We start from the raw sequence: 20873 nt of genomic DNA on the forward strand, positions 1-20873 counted from the left end.
TTAGAAGAAACACATATGACAAGTTGTGCTGATGCTACTGGATTTTAGGGATTTAAGTCAATGTGGACCAAATCCAAATTAACTCGTCATTGACCAGCGTGAACCGTTGGTTATGTGAGGTTGACCTAAGTGAACTAACGAGCTCAAATACTCACTTGCCCAAATTGTTTTTCATAGACCTTTGGGTTGACCGACATAGTCTCACTCTGCCTTACCATCCCAAAAAAACAATAAAAAATTTAGGTTAAACAAAAAAATGGTATTGGGTATAAAAAAATACCAATTACCTTAATAAATAAAGAAGGATGATGATAAATAAACACCACATTTTATCTCAACGCCTATTCAACACCTATAAAAGAACATTTTTATTTTAAAATATTAAGTATTTGAAGATGAATTAAGTAAGAAAATTAAAATATTAATATTTTCTTTACTATTAAATAGGTGTAGAAAGATTGAAAGGTGTGTGTATAGTTTTCCTAAAGAAAAACTCTAACTAATAAAAGATATTAAATAACACTCATTTGTATAGGGGCGATAATAAGACGAGGTGATGCAAGATTCTATTATTTTTGTCTCCAATATTCCATGAATATGAAATGTGTATTCCCACGAGATAACGAGTGTATTTATATTCATCTAACTATATATTAAACACTATTTTTACAAAAAAAAAACAAATGGAATATGACATTATAAAAATTTAATGTCAAATAATACATGATTTTTTCTTTCGGTCCAAATAAAAATAAGAAATTATAGTTGAATAAATTTTATGGTTAAATATGTTTTTAGTCTTTAAATTTAGACGCGAAATTGAAATTCATCCATGTTCTAAATTTTGATACATTTTAGTTCACAAACTTAAAAATTAAATAGATATAGTTCTTTCTATCCAAAGATGTCAATTTTTTGATGTGTTAAACAATGTTTTAGGATTACATTTGTTGAAACGTGTAAAATGATGTAAACAATTCAAACGTTAGTCTGAAATGTCGTTTAACAAGTTAAAAAAAATTATGCAGTTGGATTAGAAAAAATATATCTATTCATTTTTAAAGTTTGAGGACTAAATTATATCATAGTTTGAGACCGAAATAAATTATAATTTTGTATCAAAGTTTAAAGGCTAAAATCATATTTAACTCTAAATTTTAAAAATAGAGTATTAAATAAATTAAGAATGTTTTAATAATAGAAAAGATGGAATTAATATGGGACAAGGAAGAAATAAACATACTCATTCCATACTCATTCGCGTCTTCATTCTTGTACCTAATTATAAAAGTCACATATTACTCATATTTTGTACCCATGTTTGATCAATTTGGATATTTTTCATCAGTATTAACATAAATTCAAACAATGGACAAATGTACAAATTTATTTATCATCTATAGTCACTATTTAAAACAAATATTGATGATAATGATTATAATATTAACAATAGAATTGAAAAAAAAACTCTATTAACCCAAAAGCTAATATTGAGTCAATGATGCTTGCAATCTTATTGTTCTTATCGGATTTGACCTAGTAGTCTTTAATATGGACTGACATGATTATTAATGTGTAATCGAGCTTATACAAGAAGTATGGGAAGAGGTCTATATCATGAAAAATACTTTAGAAGTAAGAGTAGCGCACAACATTATAACACACGAGTATTCAAAAAAGTAAACATACTATGGAAGAAGCTTAGAAAAAAACTCAATAAAATTGAGTATGAGTATTCGACCATGGACTTACTTGAAAAACACTCCAAATACCTTATAAGTGTCCGACCATGGACGTACTTGGAAAACATCCCAAGTACCTTACAATCTACTTTGAAAATAACCTGGGTACTTTATGAATGTCCAACCATGGATGTACTTGGAAACCATCCCAAGTACCTTTCAATATACTAAGAAAATAACTTGAGTACTTTATGAATGTCTAACCATGGACTTACTTGGAAAACACTCCAAGTACATTACGAGGTTCGACCATGGACCTACTTGAAAAACACTTCAAATACCTTATGAGTGTTCGATCATGGACTTACTTGAAAAACACTCCAAGTACCTTACGAGTGCCCAACCATGTACTTACTTGGAAAACACTCCAAGTACCTTACGAGTTTCCAACCATGGACTTACTTGGAAAACACTCCAACTACCTTACGAGTGTTTGATCATGGATTTACTTGAAAAATTTCAAGTACCTTACGATGTATGATTACATGACATACTTGGAAACATCCAAGTTCTTTACGAGTGTCTAATTATGTGACCTACATGGAAACATTTGGGTACCTTTATGAAGTGTAAAATTATGTGACTTACATGGAAATATCCAAGTACCTTATGAATGTCCGATTATGTGACTTACTCGAACAACTTTGAGTACAACTTAAGAACTTCAAAACGTTAAAAGCAACACATAAGCTCAGATGAAAATTTATCTAAGAACTACTTTTAAAGTGTTTACATTAGTGCAAAAAGAGCTTATAATGTCACCAATTCCACATTGCATGACCCAATTTTTCGATACTTTACATCTATATCTGAGATACTCATTAGGGATGTCAAAACGGGCCAACTCGGCCCGTTTCAGCCCGACCCGTTTTTGACCCGTTAAAATCGGGTCGGGCCGGGTCAGCCCGACATTATTAAACGGGTTGAGAATCTGAACCCGTCCCGCCAATAGACGGGATGACGGGTTGGCGGGCCGGCCCGCCCCTTTCCCCCTCTCTTCCTTTATCCCTACGTCGGGTTGAAGAAATATGGTGCGTTTGTGAATCTGAAACAAAGAACATATGCAATGTAAAGAAGATACAACATAATCAGTGGAAGAAAGAAAGACACATTCCAAAAACGCAACCAAAAATCATATTCACACTCATTCCTATTACAATCAGAAACCCCAATTCCTAATTCACAAAATCAAAAACCCTAATTCACAAATCAGGTACAAAATGAAAAATCCCAATTGCAATTTCTATAATCAGAAACCCAAAAATCAGAAATCCCAATTAAAACTCCTAAATCAGAAACCCTATCTCCTAATTCTCAATTAACAAAAAATTAGAAACCCTAACTTTCTCCTAACATATCGGCAACCATTAGCTCCCATTGTTGTCTTCTCCTTCACCTCAAACACCCACAACCAGACCCATTTAAAGAGAAGGAAGAAGGTTGAACAATAATGGAGAAGAGATCATCGAAGCTCCTAGCCAACAACACGTCCTGGAAAAGATGCAGCAATGCCAACTTTGATGCTAACGACGGTGTGAGGGAGGTGCAGCCATGGGTGGAGGTGGTGTTGTCGTCACCTCACGAATAGAAGAAGATGGAGATGGGTGTGGTATGTTTCGTCTCTGATGCTAACGGCGAGGAAGTTGCAGCCGTGAGTGGAAGTATTGCTGTCGTAGCCTCACACGGGGAAGAAGACGGAGGTGGCTAGGGTAGGTTAGGTTTTCTCTTTTGCATCGAGGCTGAGTGAGAGGAATGAAGGAATGAGTCTAGCAGTGGCAGAGCAGAGAAGAGAATGAAAAAAAATTAAACACACCACACCACCACCCACTTGTTGCTGCTGCACTGCATGTGATTATTAACTTATACGGCCCGCGGACTGGCCCGTTTTGGCCCGCGGGCTGGCCCGACGGGCCAACGGGCTTGACGGGCCGGGTTGTTATGGGTTGGCGGGTTGAATTTTTTTGGCCCGGCCCATGTATTTTAGGTTAGGCTAGCGAGTCGGCCGGTCGGGCCCGACCCATTTTGACATCCCTAATACTCATACTACTTAGAAACTTATGAAAATTGTTATGGTGTACTTTTGGTTTGTATATTGATTTTTTATGGTTTTAGTGGAGGAAAATATTGACTTATGAAAATTGTTATGGTGTACTTTTGGTTTGTATATTGATTTTTTATGGTTTTAGTGGAGGAAAATATTGACGATTTTTTTAAATGCCACAAATTAACACTTGTTAAGGGACAACAAATGTTAATTTGACATCTCCCGCTATGATGTCGGACCTTCACATGTTAAAAGTCCAAAATAACAAATGTTGAAGACCTTTTTTGTGTTAGTGTTAACCATGACACAAACGTCCATATTGAAACATAAATAAGGACTATTTCAGATGACCATACATCCACAAGTTGCGCATTTGGTAATTAATCATCGTAAGCATCAAAGAATCTTTTATAAGTGAATCTTCCCTCTTTTCCTTTTTGAAACTCGAAGTTTTTTTATTGAGAAATGATAGCCCGGCTCTCGAGAGTCTCATACTCCACATTAGAGACATCTCGACCAAATATGGTAAAAATACTTACCAACAACATCTCAATTGAAATCAAATTTATGATATCTCAATTGATAGTAAACTGAAAAGGAAATGTGAAAAAAAAAATTAAATAGATTTAAATTAATTTTTCAGGTAAAACTTTAATGTTTTTAATTTTAATATTAAATAATCAAATTACACCAATAAATTTCTACAAATTTTAATTTTAATTTATTTTATAACCAACATATTTACGATGAAAACATTTCAAATTATGCATATGGATAATTATTATCTTCTCAAAATGCTTCTTTCTAAGACACTATAAATAAATTTTAAAGAACATGAAATAATTCTTAATTTTTTTTTATCAAAATAATAATATATTATATTCATAAGTAAGCTTGTGGGATGCTACAACCATTTTTATATAATATACTTTGATGCTACCCGTATGACTTACACAATATATAGCATAATTAGGCATATGTACATTTGATCAGATTGCATATTCATCTAGCCCTATTTTGTACTCCCTCTTTCTTTGCCACTATTACCATATTTTGTAACAAAAGTATAGTAATATGAGAATAACAAAAATAAATAGTTTAACAATAAGTGAAGTATGTGAAATGCACTTTAAAGACAGTTTGAAAGACTGAACTAAACGGCGCAATAAATTTAGTTAGCATTTTTAATGAAGGATTTCGTGTGTTCTTTAAAGTTGTGAAGCCTGTTCATAACCACAAAAGTGAAAGCCATAGACTAAAACTTTAAATGCTTAGGGACCTAGAATTGCTCTGTTATAGTAACTATACAAACCAAAAATTTAAATCTCAAAACCTCACGCCTTAAATAATTGTTGTGGACGGCTCTTTCAAGTCTCTAATGGCCATGTATGTTTCTAAAATCATGATAATTGCTAACCCTAGTTACCTCCTTCAAGTAACCATTGCCAACACCAATTTTTCTCAAGACTTGGACAAAGATTTCAACTACCACCAAAATCTTTTCTATTATATACCAACCACTCATGGCCACAGTTGTTACCACCCAACAACATTGTCTCTAAAAATTTCTTTTAAATCAATTGCCCTATTAATAATTCTCACCCAACACCCAACTAATTAACCTTTTTTTAATCAACCGTATAAAATCAGAACGAGTTGAACTTAAAAAAACACTAAACAATATTTTTTTATCAGATTATTGGTACGGGAAATATATGCCATGTTTTTCTTATGTAAGAGACATCAAGCTATGCAAGCAAAAAATTTTATGATAAAATGTTCTGTTTCTTTGTTTGTTTGTTTTTTTTTTCTAAATCATACTTATTCTTATTGTTCAAAAAATAATTTAATCAAAACTAAATAGAATCCATAATCGTTCTTTGTTCAAACAAGCTCAATAATGATTTCATTTCCATAACCTTTCTTGATTGTTTCTTTTATCAACAAGTTATTATTTGCATGTTAAAGATGTGAAATGTCATATCATGATTTCCTTTTTGAAGCTCCTGAACCTTCCTCTAGTCACTGTTATTCTAACTAGGCTCCCCAAAATTTTACAAGTCAGCAAAACAAAAATAAACGTTTTGATCTATGCTTTTTAAACCCCTTTAAATCATAATTAATCTCCTTAATAGTATACTTCCATTTTCTAATATAAATATAAAGATAAATGCTACATGCATGAATAATGTTTGTGATGGTTGAATTTTCCTATATATATCATATTTATCTTTAAGTCTTGGATTTAATTAAACTCCAATATATATATATATATATATATATATATAATTATAATTTAGTTGTATCACTATACAATTATAAGTGCAAATGACTCGATAATAGATTAGAGTATAATCTAATAGCATCTTAGAATTAAAAGTGACCTTTTAATTGCTCTTGTTAATATACCCTATGCAAACTTGGAAAAAAAAAACCTAAGTGGAGTACATTGGAGTGGTATTACGTAATAACAACAAAATAAAACATAATAATAGGACAAGTTATTACCCGCATCATGTTGCTTAATCAAAAAAACTCACCAGACAATGCATCTCCACGTACAAGGTATTCACATAAGGACAAATTGAAGGCTATATTTATAAAATAAACAATATAAAAAGAACAACTTTTACGTTAGATCCTGCGCATACAGAGGTAAAGTTTGCATGTTTAATCAAGGTTTAGACGACAATAACATAATGTTATGGTCTTCCATGCAAAAGAAGTCGCCATGATCAAACTAGTACAAGGCAAAGTAAAACAATTTTCTTAGTAGGGTCACAAACAAAAAATTCAATTGAGAAACCAAACTATTTTTTTTTCAATTTTTTTATAAAAGATATTAATGTATAAATTATTTGGAAGAAATTTTCTTGTTCAACTTTGCAAAAATTAGGTTTTTAATTTATACATAAATTAGTTCAAATTATAAACTTATGTTTTTTTAATCTTACTTTCTTCTTCTATTATAGAAACCTCACAGGCAGGGCATCTTTGGTGTGTTATTGATTTTTCAAAACAAAAAAAAAATGTTTTGAGAATCAGAAATCAACTGCAGGCTCGTTATTTTTAATTTGTTTTTGTCTTATCCAATTTAAGAGTGAAAGGATGCTTGTTAGGTACGATTATAGGTATCAGCTTGTCTCATATACCTACTTTTGTTTTTTATACTCTATACATGGCTAAATATTTAACTCATACTAATTTTTACTCTTTCACAATTGCTAACAGATTACTTCATTTCCAATCAATATATTTTTTTTATCTAAATCAATTTTATTTACTTTGTTTAAACCTCATATATAATATAAAAATTATGCAAACTAGTATGTTCTAAGTTTAAATGTTGGAAGAGAAAGAAAGTAGGTAGAAGGTAGGGAGCATAGGCATGGTGATGGATATTTAAATTGAAGACATGAAAGTCAAAAAGGTGAACTAAAAAGAGTTGGGCACATTCTTTTACATTTATATTCATTATTTGATTTCTCTCTTTCAAGAGAAAGTGAGAAAGAGAGGCAGAAAGAGGAAAATGATTTAGCCATTCGGGTATAATATATATGCACATTATGATAGGAGTATATAGCGCGGCTTTTTCTCCAATGCAAGTTTTTGACTTATTAAAGGGGTTGGAATCATTGCACGAGGATTAATAGTTAGAAGGAGAAGTTAAAACGTGGTGGTTAAGAAATTATATATGGGGCCAAAACTAGGGTTTTTTGTGGATTGACTTGTGAAAACCATAAGTTACAACGTTGTGTTGTGTTGTGTAGTGTAGTGTGGTGTGAGATGGCTCCGAGGGGCATCTTTGGTTTCAGTGTCCTCTCACATGGATCCAATGGAAAAGACACGACAACTATAAAGTTAATTTTGTCCCCAACATCTTCAGACCAAAGTTCCCCCAAAGCATTCTGAGGAATCACAATGATTCTTCACCTTCTACGTCTTTCTCTTCTTTAATCAAATGGCTCTTCCTATGGAAGCGTGTGAAAGCAAAGAGCCCTTGCTCCTCCCCCACCAACCATCAAATCATAAATCATATGTTGTCTATAGTCGCATGTGCACACTCGTTACAATGCAAACATTTAATCGAAACAAATTTATTTTTAAGGATATGAGAGCCTCTCAAAACTATGTGAAACTTGACATGGATCGTTTAAAGGAAAATAATATATTGATTATTAAATTTTTATAATTTTTTACGGTCTGAAGTGACCATTTTTTCAGTGGTCTAGGAATATAAAGAAATAAAAAAATAAAAAACTACTTAAAAAATGTTACTTGAATTGTAAGAGAAAATTGTCAAACGTTATAGTTATTAGTCAAAATCGAACTCGTGACCTTAGCTCTAATACCAATTGTTAGAATTGAGCGCTTACCTCTGGACCAAAAGCTATAACTATTAGACTATTAGTCAGAACGCAACTCTTTTTACTTAAGAGTGTAATCGTCTAAGCGACACGATTCAATTGTGACCAAATCTATTTGACCTCTGTCACGAGACAATTGATGTCACCTGCAACAACAATATCTCCCTCAACAATTGTTGTACTAGGAATCCTACTTATAAATTGTAACTTGACCCACTTAATCTTTGCCACAGAACAATTATACAAACCACAACAATTATGACAACTTAATTTTTTATATCATGCTTAATTAAAAAAATAATACGAGAGATTAAGAAGGTAAAAGAAATTGTGTAATTTAGAATGAGTAACTAATCAATGGGTGGTTTTGCTAGTAGTTGGCTGAAATGAAATAGTGTAACTCACAAGCAAATTTAGACAGAAAGATAAATGAAGGACAAGCGTGATTGGCTACTGAACATAAGGGATTAAGCTGCATGCATGCATGATAGATGGAATATTTTTTTTCATAGAAATGGTTTCAAAAGGAAAAATAAACAACAAAAAGCTTAAAGCGATTTGCCTATAATTAATTTGATGTAGGTCCGAATAATTATGCTTTTGAATGTGGTAACAAACTTTTTGACTTAAGGTAAATACACTTGGCTATTGCCCATGGCGACACCGAAACACCCTATTTATAAACAAACAGGGAAGTATATTTTTAAAATAAATAAATAAGTAATTTAAATAATACTTGTAAGATTGAGAAAAAATAGGGTTTTTTTTATTTTTTAAAGAAGAGGAACGAGATATTTTTTAAAAAAACTAAAACGTATTTTACATATTTTAAAAGAATAAAAGAAACATATTTTATACTACTTTAAATATGTATATATGGCTTGAATCTATGTCAAAAATTAGGCACAGTATTACGAAAATCACAAAAGCTTAGTTAACTATCTTAATCACTTCTGGTAAACACATTGTCATCCTCCCCTTTGTTTTAAGATGATGAAAACCCTACTTCATATTATATATAGTTCAATTTTACGTAACCAACTTGGTTATGACTTTTTTTTTTTTTTTTCAAGAATGTAATCATTAGTGTAAGATTTCTAACCTATTTTGCTCGTGCTAAGGAACAAATGGATTTTATATAATAAAAATTATTACCATATAAATATTTTTCCTTTGACATGATTTATTTATTTTATATTAAAATTATATTTGCAGAATTTGAATTTTGTATCATTCGGTTAAAGAATATAAATCATTATCACTTATGTAAATTCATTTTAGTGGCCAAATAAAATGCTTTGTCATGGTGTTTTGTCTACGGAAAAGTCAAAGTTGCACAACGTAAAGGCGAGTAGATAATTGAAACGATCTTCCACTAAGCTGCACTTGCTTATTCTTCCTTCTATGGAAGTGCGTTAGGTTAAGTACTTCTTTCATCAGCAGCTTTACCCATTATTAATTGTGATTAATTAAGCGGGATATAATTTTACCTATTTTGTGGGTAACTGTGGCTCATAACATGGGTAAGTACTTCGACAGAATGTGTCACGACTTGACGTAATAAATACGTTTTCAAAATATAATGAACATATATATATATATATATATATATATATATATATATATATATAAGTTTTCCAAATATAAATATGAAGACAAATAAACTTACAGAGTCGCTTTTTTTCTGTTATGAAATCCCATTCAAATGTTATGCTATTTATTTCATTAAAAAATAATGAATTGTAAGAGATTTCAAGATTTCTTGATAATAGGGGTTTAAGTTTGATCGTGGTTGATAAGATCAATAGAGTAACCATTAATTTATTTAACTAACTTATTAGTTTGATCAATACTGTTTGATAAATATATTAAGGTAGATTTATTTTATATGTTTTAGCTCATAAGTTATGAACTATTTAGGTTAATTTTTAAGTCTTAATTTATTTAATTTTTATTATTATTTCTTATATTTTAATATTTTTTATTATACTTATTTTTTTTATCTATTATTACTTATTTCAATCATATAAAAACAATCCATTAGTGTATAACTTATATTATTTATTAAAACTCCAACTCTATGATTTCATTAAATGTTGAAAGCAACAAAACATAAAAACATGTAAGTTTTTTTTTTCAAACAATAAATCATGAAGATACAAGTGTTTTTGTATGTCAAATGATATAACATTGAATAATCTTGTTTTACGTTTGATAAACATATTGTGATGCTTAGACGATACACATATAGCCTTAAATTAATATCTTTTTTTCTTTTAATATCCTTGTGTTTATTTTGTGTTGCAAGGAATATATGTTTCTTATACCAAGAGGTTTTGAGTTACATCTCTTCAATAATTTCTTAGAACTCGAGCTAAAGTTGTTTTGCTTCAACATAGGTGCATACTTTGTCAACCTTTAAAACTCTATCTCTTTAGTTCAACTATATGTTTTTAACAAGTTTGAGTAAATACATGCTATCCAAGGAAAGGTAAAAACATCTACTTATTGAGATGCTGCTTAAAGAAGAGAAAAACATTTAATGCATGCATGAAACATATTTAATGCATTGCAAGTTCATCAAAGGCAAGGAAGATGATCGAGTGTGAAACTTGCTTAACAACTAGAAAAAAGATTGGTTTTTTCCTCTTATACGCCCATATAAAGCCTCTCTTTAAGAGGAAGAGTAGAAGAGTTCAATTTGTAATAAAAGTGATAAAAACACGATCAAAATCTTTCTAAATCCTGAAATAGCTTTGTAAAAACATTGTTATGCTTGCTTTAAAGAATTAGTGTTTATCCTTATAAACATGAAAAGATATAACCATTCTCTAACGAGAAAATATCATGATCTTTTGATTATATTTCACACAATTTATGTCTTAGTCGAGAATAACTTGTTCTTAAAAAATACTTATGTTAGTTAGAGTGGCTTATTGTCAAACAATACATGTGTTAATTAAGAATGACTTGTTAAATAATACTTTAATGAATTAGTCAATCTAAAAAAATTGATATAAAAGTATTTCAAATTAAAAAAATAAAAATGTAATTTTCTAAACAATAAATAAAAATTAATTTTGATTAACACTTATTAATTAGATAACGTAATTTTTTTAAAAAAATTAACAATTTATCCAAATAAAAGAAAACCATATACAACTTTTAAAAGATCATAAAAATTCTAATTTTTTAATAATAATTAAATTATTTAAAATACCTAAAATCATGATTTAATAATAATATATTTTTTTTAGAAATACTAATTTTATTTATATATATTAAAATGTTTACAATGATATTATTTTATGTTCTTTTATATTTATCAATTAATTTACAAAAGACTAATAATAAAATAAGCTATCTTGTAAACGAAACTTATAAACAAAAAGTTAATTTATCAACCAAAAAGTTAACTTATTAGTTAGTTTTACCAAAAGTATTATTTTAAGCATATATGTTTCTTATAAAAAAATTTGATTATATAATATTTTTCAAAATATAATACTTGATTATCTTTAACTAACAAAATCAGTTTAATATGTTTACTTATGGTTTGAGAAGTCTATATATACATGCCACCATAGGAAGTGTGATAATCATATAATTACTTTACTCTCATATATTTACTTATCCTCTCTTACTATTTGAGAGTGGAATAATCTTTGCAAGTAGACATTCTCCTCTTGGTGATTTAAAAGCTCGGTTACATGTCAGTAATCAAGTTAACCCACCTTAGAGACTACTCGACCAAATTTAGTAACAACATTTGGGGTCCACAATGGGGCTCAGGTAAAAATTTATCTTGCGTCCACATTTTATATGATCCTTACGTGATGTGATGACTTATTGAGATGGGCTGTGGAGATAGTTCATCACGATTAAAATCATTTTGCTCGTGCTACGATCATCATTTATTGTAAACATTTTTTAATTTCTTTGAGGAATACTGATACGATTTGTCCAGAAAAGAGTACGATCATTTATGAATTTGGTTCCTCTCGTAACATAAACAAATAAAATCATAGAAGAACGCGAAAATAAGACAAGGATGGAGAGGCCACAATCTAGCAAATTGATGAGTCAATGAAGATTCACCACAAAGATCTCAATCTTTGATAATAATCAGTGTTCTATAACAAGAGAATCATCTCTCAATGAATTCAAAATTCATATAATGACTATTACAAGTGCTTACATCTATTTCTGGTGCAAGTATATATAGACCACAAGTGTTTAAGCAACCGTAGAAACCCAAAAGAAAGTCCAAAGATATTAGGCCACAAAACTAACTTGAAAGCGCAGTCTGCAAATGTGAACACTCGCCCAACGACACAAAAAAAAAAAAACTTCGCCCAATGAACCATGTCGCTTAATGTAAGACCCAGGAAAATTAAGTAAATAAATAAATATTTATTTAATAAATGTGGGGGAATGAATCTATAAAGTAATTAATGCGAAGAATTATGACAAAGGAGTAATGGTAGCTTAAGTGGTTAGACATGCTTGGTGTGTTTGAGGGGGAACTTGGGTTTAAGTCTTGTGTATGTCATTAATGTGATGTTTTAATTATTTAATTTGTTGTGGGCACATATATGAACACTTGGCATGGTGTTATAAATATATGTGTGCATAATATGTCAAGAAACATCTAGAGGCTGATGGTTGTGCATTATGTTTGATAATTGGGTGGATGTGAATTTGAACCTAGAATAGCGTGAAATATTATGATTCTTCTTTTTGGCTAGGTGTGATGTTTAGAGCTTTTCTTCACACATTTGTGATTCTTATTATTATAATATATATTTATATTATTATTATTATTATTTATATTATTTATACTATTATTTTTATTACTATTTTTATTTTTATTTATTATTATTATTATTATTTTACGATTATTATTATTGTCATTATTTTTATTATTATTACTATTATTATTATTATTATAATTATTCTTATTCTTATTCTTATTATTCTTATTATTATTAATTTTATTTTATTTTACTATTATTATTGTTTATTATTTATTATTATAATAATAATAATAATTATTATTATTATTATTATTTCTATTATTATTGTTATTATTTTAATTATTATTATTATTCTTATTCTTATTTTATTTTACTATTATTATTATTATTACTATTATTATTATTTTATTATTATTATTATTATTATTATTTTATTTTACTATTATTTTTATTTTTATTATTTTTTATTTTATTTGTTATTTTATTATCGTTATTATTTTTTATTTGTATTGCTTTATTTTATTATTTTTATTTTGTCTTATATTATTATCGTTTTATTATTATTGTTTCATTTTATTATGAAAGTATATTTACTTGTCAAGGATGCATGTTTTGCGTGAATTGAGTATCTTGTGTAAATAGGTTCATTGGAACCTATTCCAGAGTGCCAAATACCAGTAAATTACCAGTTACTGGTGTGGCGTATGGTGGAACATTGTAAATCGTCAAGAGATAGGCCACAAAGTGAACTCTAGAGTAAAACCCGAGAGTTGGCGCTTGGCGACGGAAGTGGTCCCGCCAGGCGGTGTGTTGTAGAACTAGGCTTGAACCAAAATCTAGTGGGTTGGTGCCTGGCGACGCCAAGTGTTCTGCCAGGTGGTTCAGAACGTGAGTTAACCTAGCGAAATGGATGTTATGCTAAGTGGCTTTGGAGGCAATGATGGATTATGCGAGGGATTCTACACAACTTTGGATAGAGGTCTTGATGCGATGCTTTGTTGGGGGGCCTAGTTATGAGTGTAACTTGTATTGGGGTAACACGTGGCCACTCAAGATTGTAGCCTGGTGGTTTTGGAAGTCCAGTGGAGTGTGCGAGATCGTGGCTCGTACGAATGGGTTCCGGAAGATTGCCCTCCTCGGTAGTCTTAGAACGAATATGGACTGTCGTTCGTATTGGGGAACTCCACTTGGTGTTACGAATTGTGGCCATGACAAATTTATTCCCGCATGTGGACTATTAGGTGGTGGCCTGTAGTCGGAGGGGCGAGTAGACACTCGTGGTAACAAAGATCGATCAATGTAATCATCAAATAGTGTAGAATCAAGAGGCGTTTAGAGGAAGATTTGGAGGTCGAGGATTAAGGGTTGTGGCTTGTGAGTCTTAGGAAAAGCAACACTCTTACCGGGTTTTGTGAACAGGTAAGGGTTGTGCTCTTGTCGGGTTTTGATGAGCAGACAAGGGTGGTTGCTTGTAAGTCCTAAGAAAAGTGATGCTCTTATCGGGTTTTGGTGAATAGGTAAGGATTGTTGCTTGTTCTTCCCAGAAGGCATTGAGGCGTAGGAAAGGAAACTAGTTGGTTATCAGAGAATAATATACTTTGTGATGAGACTTGGGAGTATTAAAAGTGTTGAAATATTGAATGGTTATTTATTATTTTTTGTGGTGCACTTTTATTCAGTTGAGCTCACCCTATCTGCTTGTGTTTGTCGATGATCGTGTAATGCGTTACATGGGAGTAGATGATGTTGCAGGTGTTGCTAGTGAGGCATAGTTTCGGAGAGGGGCTAGCTTGGAGAAAAAGCCTTTATGATGTTTTCTTTATGGATTTTAAACATTTTGTAAACATTTATCTTACCAGACTTGGAATTCTCAATCGACAATTATAGTTTGTGGATTTTGGTTTATTACGGTATAATAAATGTTTTAAATTTTCCCGCGATTTGGGAAAATGAATTATCATAAATGCGATTTTATACTTATTCCCTATTTTAATTATTTAAATTAGTAATATTCGGCCAGGATGTTACACTTAGCGAGTTTACAAAAATAAAAGAAAAATTACAAACACTTTTTAAGTGCCAAATTGTTATTCAAGTGTGCTCTAAGCCATGATCTTCATGTCCTTTGAATTTCAAGCTTCATGGAGCATCATGAGCTTCGAATAGATGTGTTCTTCCAAGCTTTTGGTCCTTGACCTTGTCATAGGCCCTTTGAATTGTAATACTTCCTCCTCAAGTTCTTCTTGTATTGGATCAAGAGATAGTCCTTTATCAATCGCTCTTTCTTGAAGATAATTTGTCCTAAGATTTGTACCACTTGAAGAATTCTTCTCCTTAGGTTTGGTAGTGTTAGAAGTAGCTCCCTCCTTCTTAAATTTCTCCTTATCGTCCATAAGGTGGATGATTTCTCTAGGACATCCTTTTCTTGAGTTGTTGTTCCTTTAGACCTGATCAATCTCTTATCATCCCCCTTCTTGGAGAGAATTCAACCACAAATTCTAGAAGATCCTACATACAAACATAGAAGTAAGTTAAAGAACACAAATCTAAAATAATCCAAAATAGAAATTCAAGGTAAAATGAGATTTGGATCTGTGAAGAGACAAATCTCTTATTATCAAAGGGTTGGAGGTCTCCAGGATCAAATACCCACTTGTAAAAGACATCAAAAAATTTTAAAGCAAGGATGTTATGCTCAAAGAAACAACAAAAGAATATTGTACAAACAAACAACGAAACTATAGGTATGACTTTTACTACCCATAGATTTGTTAGGGATGGACAAACAAGCTAAGTCATGTGAATATATTTCCAAATTTGTGTCCTTCTTCTCGATCATCCTTTCTTTTTCTCATTCTTGATGCCATTGCTCCTTGATGAGCAAGTCTTCCCTAAACAACAAAACAAAAAGAGATGGGTTAGTATATTTTTATCTTGCTCTTTATTCTTCCTTTTCTCTCTTTTCTTCTAGGGCTTCCTTCTCTTGTTTTCTCTTTAGCTTTTGCTCTTGTATTTCTTTTTTTAACACCTTCAATTTTTTAATATCCTATTTTCTATCGCCATGTCCATTCCTCCTTCCCTTTCAAGTACAAAATGTAGTTCTTGAGGTCTTCATTAGCTATGAGACTTGCATTTCAATTAGGACATTGATAATTTTCACGACCATAGCCTTCACATTTGGAGCATCTTATAGCACTTGTCCTATCGCTTGACAATGATTTTCTGCTAGGATTGTGCTCCCTCCTAAGATTAGCAATCTTGCAATTCAACTTTACAATTTTGAACACCAAGGCATTCAAATCCTTCACCAAGGCCAAACTCATATGAGGTGTCTCTTGTAGCCCATGCTCTTTTCTCCTTTGCGAGGTCTCCAAGATGCAATGTTTCCCTTATATTTTGTAAGTTTGCAGCATTGCGTGTCACTATCGTAGCACTTTCAAGTTCTCTAACCAATGGAGCTTTGTGAGGTGTAAGATAGGTTAACCCATATGGAAAATCACTTCTATAAGAAAGCCTTTGCCAGAACATGTTGAATTAGCTTGGTGGTTTAGCTTTGATTTGGCATTGGTAAGGTTATGGGTTCAAACCTTGGTGAACTCAAATTTTCTTTCTTTTTGCTAAAAAGTAGTATGGCCTGAATATGAAAGGGTATAGACAACTCTAGCAGAAAGGGTGCAGCCAAGGGGCTGGAAAAATAACTAAATGATGGGCCTTGAATAGCAATTAAAATACCATTAAGGCTATTTTCGTTTTTGCACTTAACACCACTATTAAGGCACCTATAAAAGGTCAAAATTTTGTGAAAAGAGGGTTTCTGCAGTTCTGGTTTTGTATCTTTTGGGTGGGGAGCGAATTGGAGAGGATTGAGAGATTTCCTAGGGCAAATTGTGGAAGCATTAAGGGATTTTCGTGTTGGGCAAGAAGAAAAGCTGTAACCTTATACTTTTGCAAGGGGAAATTCCAGGTTAGGGGAGCTGGACCAAATTTTTGTAATTGTTGTTTTATGTGCATGATTAGATATGTGTTTGTCATGAGAAATTTGTGCTAATGTATGGTCTGAATTTGGGGTTGGGTGTTTTGATATTGATGATCAAAATTTTTCCAAATTGCATGACTAAGAAGGGTTTTTGCACTATACATGCTACTTTTGGTTCAAATGTAGATTTTGGGAGCTACTTAAGGTTTAAATTGGTGTTCACATGTTGGTGTATTGCGTTCAATTCTTTGGCTTGGATTAAAGTATGGTTTGGACCTTGTTGCAGTGGTTACGTGCGTAACTTTGTGTAGAACTCTGCAATTCTCGCTCAGGCGAGCTCTCGCCTAGGCGAGATTAACAGAGAAGTGGGACTGATACTGCTTGCTCATCTCGCTCGGGCGGAGAGTGAAAGTTTTGGGCAACTGGTGGTCTCGCTTAGGCGAAAGTCCCTCGCCCAAGCGAGAACTCAAAAGTTTGGGTGCTTGTTTGCATGTTCCGCTCAGGCGCGAAACCTTAGTTTATTTGGGCGAACGCTTGTCTCGCTCGGGCAAGAATTCCTCGCCTAAGCGAGAAATCGAGGTTTGATTGGTGGTTTGTGTAACTCGCCGCCTAGGCGAGGTAAATAGTTCTGGGCGAGTGAGGGTCTCGCCCAAGCGAGAAGAAGCTCGCTTAGGCGAGACTTCGTAGGTTGCAGAGGTTCTGGAGGCTCGCCTAAGCTAGTGGGTCTAGCTTAAGCGATATAGGCTGGACTGGTTGAGCAAAGGCTTTTAGCATAAGTAAGCGAGGGTGTTGTTGTGCGTTCAAGGCATGTATTATGGTTGTATTAAACATATGAGATGGAAATTGTAAGGCGTGGTCTATAAGGCTTCTAAGATATCTCAATGGTGGGCTTGCTGGTGTTCCTTGGGTTGTGGCCCGGAACGTATCCTTGGGTTGTGGCCGAGGATGGGGGTTAAGCACGTGGCATTCTATGGGTTGTGGCCCGGAATGACTTCCCTTGAGTTGTGGCTCGGGATAGCGGATGAACACGAGGAACCTTTGAGTTGTGGCTCGGGTTGGTGAGTGTTGTCGGTGTGAGTGTGCTGGTTGTGGCCAGTACGGATGGGTCCAGATGGATTGCCCTCCTTAATGATTCATTGACGAGTTTGGTAGTTCTGGAACGTTACGAACTATGTTCGTATTTGGGAACTCCACCTGGCGTTACGGTGTGTGATCCGTAGCATGGTCCCCGCACATGTTCTATCGGTTGTGGCCGATAGGTGTGACAACAAGACGCCTTAAGATACTTAATAAAAGATGTAGAGCACTGCTAGCATGGTTGTGGCCATGTGGAAGAGCTGGAACAAGTCTCCTTGATGTACATTGATATACATGGTTGTGGCCATGTGGAGGGAAGGTAACGAGTCTTCCGCGAGGTGCATCGATATGCATGGTTGTGGCCATGTGATAGAAAATGGGAAAGTTCTTTGGGAAATGAAATGATATCATATATGGTTGTGGCCATACGGGATAAGAGAAGAGTTTGTGTTATTGGTGTATTTATTTGTTTATACATTTATATGTGTGTTTGGTGTAATTTTATGTTTTATCTTTTAGCTCACCCTATCTGCTTGTGTTTGGCGATGATCGTGTACGTAGTACACGTGAGCAGATGATGTTGCAGGTGGAGCTGGTGAGGCTTAGTCGCAGAGTGGGGGAAATATTTTGTAAACTCTGATGAGAGACTTTTTAATTATGTACAGTTTTTATGGTTTATGAACTTTGGTTATATTTGGAATTAATAAAAAGATTTAATTTCCCATGTTTTTGGGAAATGATGTATTATTAAATGCAGTGCAATTAATTACTTTTTTGTATTTTATTAATATTCGTAATATCCTGACGGAGTGTTACATTTGGTATCAGAGCAATGGTTTTCAAAAGATTTTTGGGGTCTATGGGGAGTGAGCTTACCGTGTGTGCTTGTGAGATCATTTTGATCATTGTGTGTTAATTAACTTTTGGTATAAAGTCTTAACCAAAGCTGTTTGGTGTGAATAGTTATATGTGGCGTGCTCAGGCTATGGCAAATAGGCGGAGGAGGAATAATGTTGGGGCTGATGAGATCGCGTAGGCGATACATCAGATGGTCGATGCGATGCAGCTCATTGTAGTGCAACCTAGAGCCGTGGTAACACCCACACGCCTGGTGTCGATGGAGGACTTTATGAGACATAAGCCCTCAAAATTTGCAGGCAAATCCTCTTTGGGTGAAGCCGATGCTTGGCTCAGAGAGTGTGAGAAAATTTGCCGAGTGATCGATTGCACAGATGCTCAGAAGCTCTTATTCGTCTCATTCTTATTGATAGCTGGCGTAGAATACTGGTGGGCAGACATGCAACAGCTCATGCAGACCCGGGGTGAGGAGGTTACATGGACTTCCTTCAGGGCGGCATTTCTAGAGAAGTATTTTCCAAACAGTGCCAGGCACGAAAGAGAGGCAAAATTCCTCACATTCCAACAGGGGAACCTGACTGTGCAGGCATACATAGACAAATTTGAGTATTTGGCCAGGTTCTACTTGCCCACTGTCACCGAGGAGTGGAGATGCCGAAAATATGAGGGCGGGCTGAAACACAAGTTGCGCCGTTTCATTGTACCTCTCAGGATCAGGGAGTTTCTAGTCTTGGTGGAGCAGGCCAAGGCCGTTGAGCAGCTGGAGATGGGGCCCAGCAGAGGGGCTCGACCTTAAAAGAATACCTCTGATTCACGACAGCAGAAAAAACCGTATGACAGGCCACAAAGTTCGGTCAAGAAACTACAGTGCTACAACTATGGTGGAGAGCATCTTAGGAGGGATTGTCCAAAACCCTCAGGCAGCTCTGGTGGTGGTAGTAGCACTGGTAAGTGCTACGTTTGTGACCAGACGGGCCATTTCGCACGTCACTGCCCGAATAAGAAATCAGGTGGAGGTGCACCAGCGAAGAAATCAGTTGGGGATTGACCTAGAGCCCTAGGTCATGTGTTCGCCTTGACGACTACTGAGGCAGCCCAGTCAGGTAACTTAGTACAAACTACTTGTTTGTTGTTTGATCATGAGGTTGTTGTGTTGTATGACTCAGGAGCTACCCATTCATTCGTATCCAATGAATGTGTGAGGAGGCTCGGTCTAGTGATGCGAGAGCTGGCGTGCGAGTTAATAGTTGCGACACCAGCGTCGGGAGAACTATCCACCACGTTTGTTTGTGTAGGATGCCCTATGGAGGTGGCAGGCCGTAGGTTCAAGGTGAATCTCATATGCTTACCAATGGAAGGGTTGGATGTGATTCTGGGTATGGATTGGTTGGCCAGCAACCATGTGGTAATCGATTGCGGACAACGCAAGGTGGTATTCCCAGATGCAGAAGGACTGGAATTGATATCATCCAACCAAGCAGAGAAGGAGATTGAAGCGGGAGCTACATGTTTTATGATAGTAGCTCAAACGGAGAAGAAGAGTACTGTAGAGAAGATTAGTATGATTCCAGTGGTAGATGAATACGCAGATGTCTTCCCTGATGAAATCCCATAATTGCCACCAAGCAGGGATGTGGATTTCACCATTGATCTCATCCTTGGGTCTGGTCCAGTATATATGGCACCATATCGGATGACACCAGCTGAGTTGGCAGAGTTGAAGAAGCAGATTGAGGATCTGCTTGAGAAGAAGTTTATTCGGCCGAGTGCATCACCATGGGGAGCACCGGTATTACTTGTGAAAAAGAAGGATGGTAGCTCCAGGTTGTGTGTTGACTACCAACAGCTGAATAAGTTAACAATGAAGAATAATTACTCGCTGCCAAGGATTGATGACTTGCTGGATCAATTGAGGGGAGCAGCTGTGTTCTCTAAGATTGACTTGAGGTATGGATATCATCAGATCTTAGTCAAACCAGAGGATGTGCAGAAGACAACATTCAGGTCTCGTTACGGCCACTATGAGTATGTGGTGATGTCGTTTGGGGTGAC

At 34.0% G+C, this 20873-nt stretch overlaps 1 protein-coding gene across 1 annotated transcript; it reads left to right on the forward strand.

Annotated features, from left to right (window-relative positions):
• The first annotated feature begins 20040 nt into the window (after positions 1-20040).
• On the forward strand, positions 20041-20436 carry LOC114191170. The gene has a single exon (XM_028080353.1). It carries the CDS (start codon positions 20041-20043, stop codon positions 20434-20436), a length of 396 nt encoding a protein of 131 aa, XP_027936154.1.
• Positions 20437-20873: the final 437 nt, after the last annotated feature.

This window comes from Vigna unguiculata, chromosome 7 (assembly GCF_004118075.2).
Source record: "Vigna unguiculata cultivar IT97K-499-35 chromosome 7, ASM411807v1, whole genome shotgun sequence".
In the NCBI taxonomy this organism is placed as follows: domain Eukaryota; kingdom Viridiplantae; phylum Streptophyta; class Magnoliopsida; order Fabales; family Fabaceae; genus Vigna; species Vigna unguiculata.

Coding starts and splice junctions, on each gene's coding strand:
- LOC114191170 (XM_028080353.1), top strand. CDS start 20,041: ATGCGAGAGCTGGCGTGCGAGTTAATAGTTGCGACACCAGCGTCGGGA.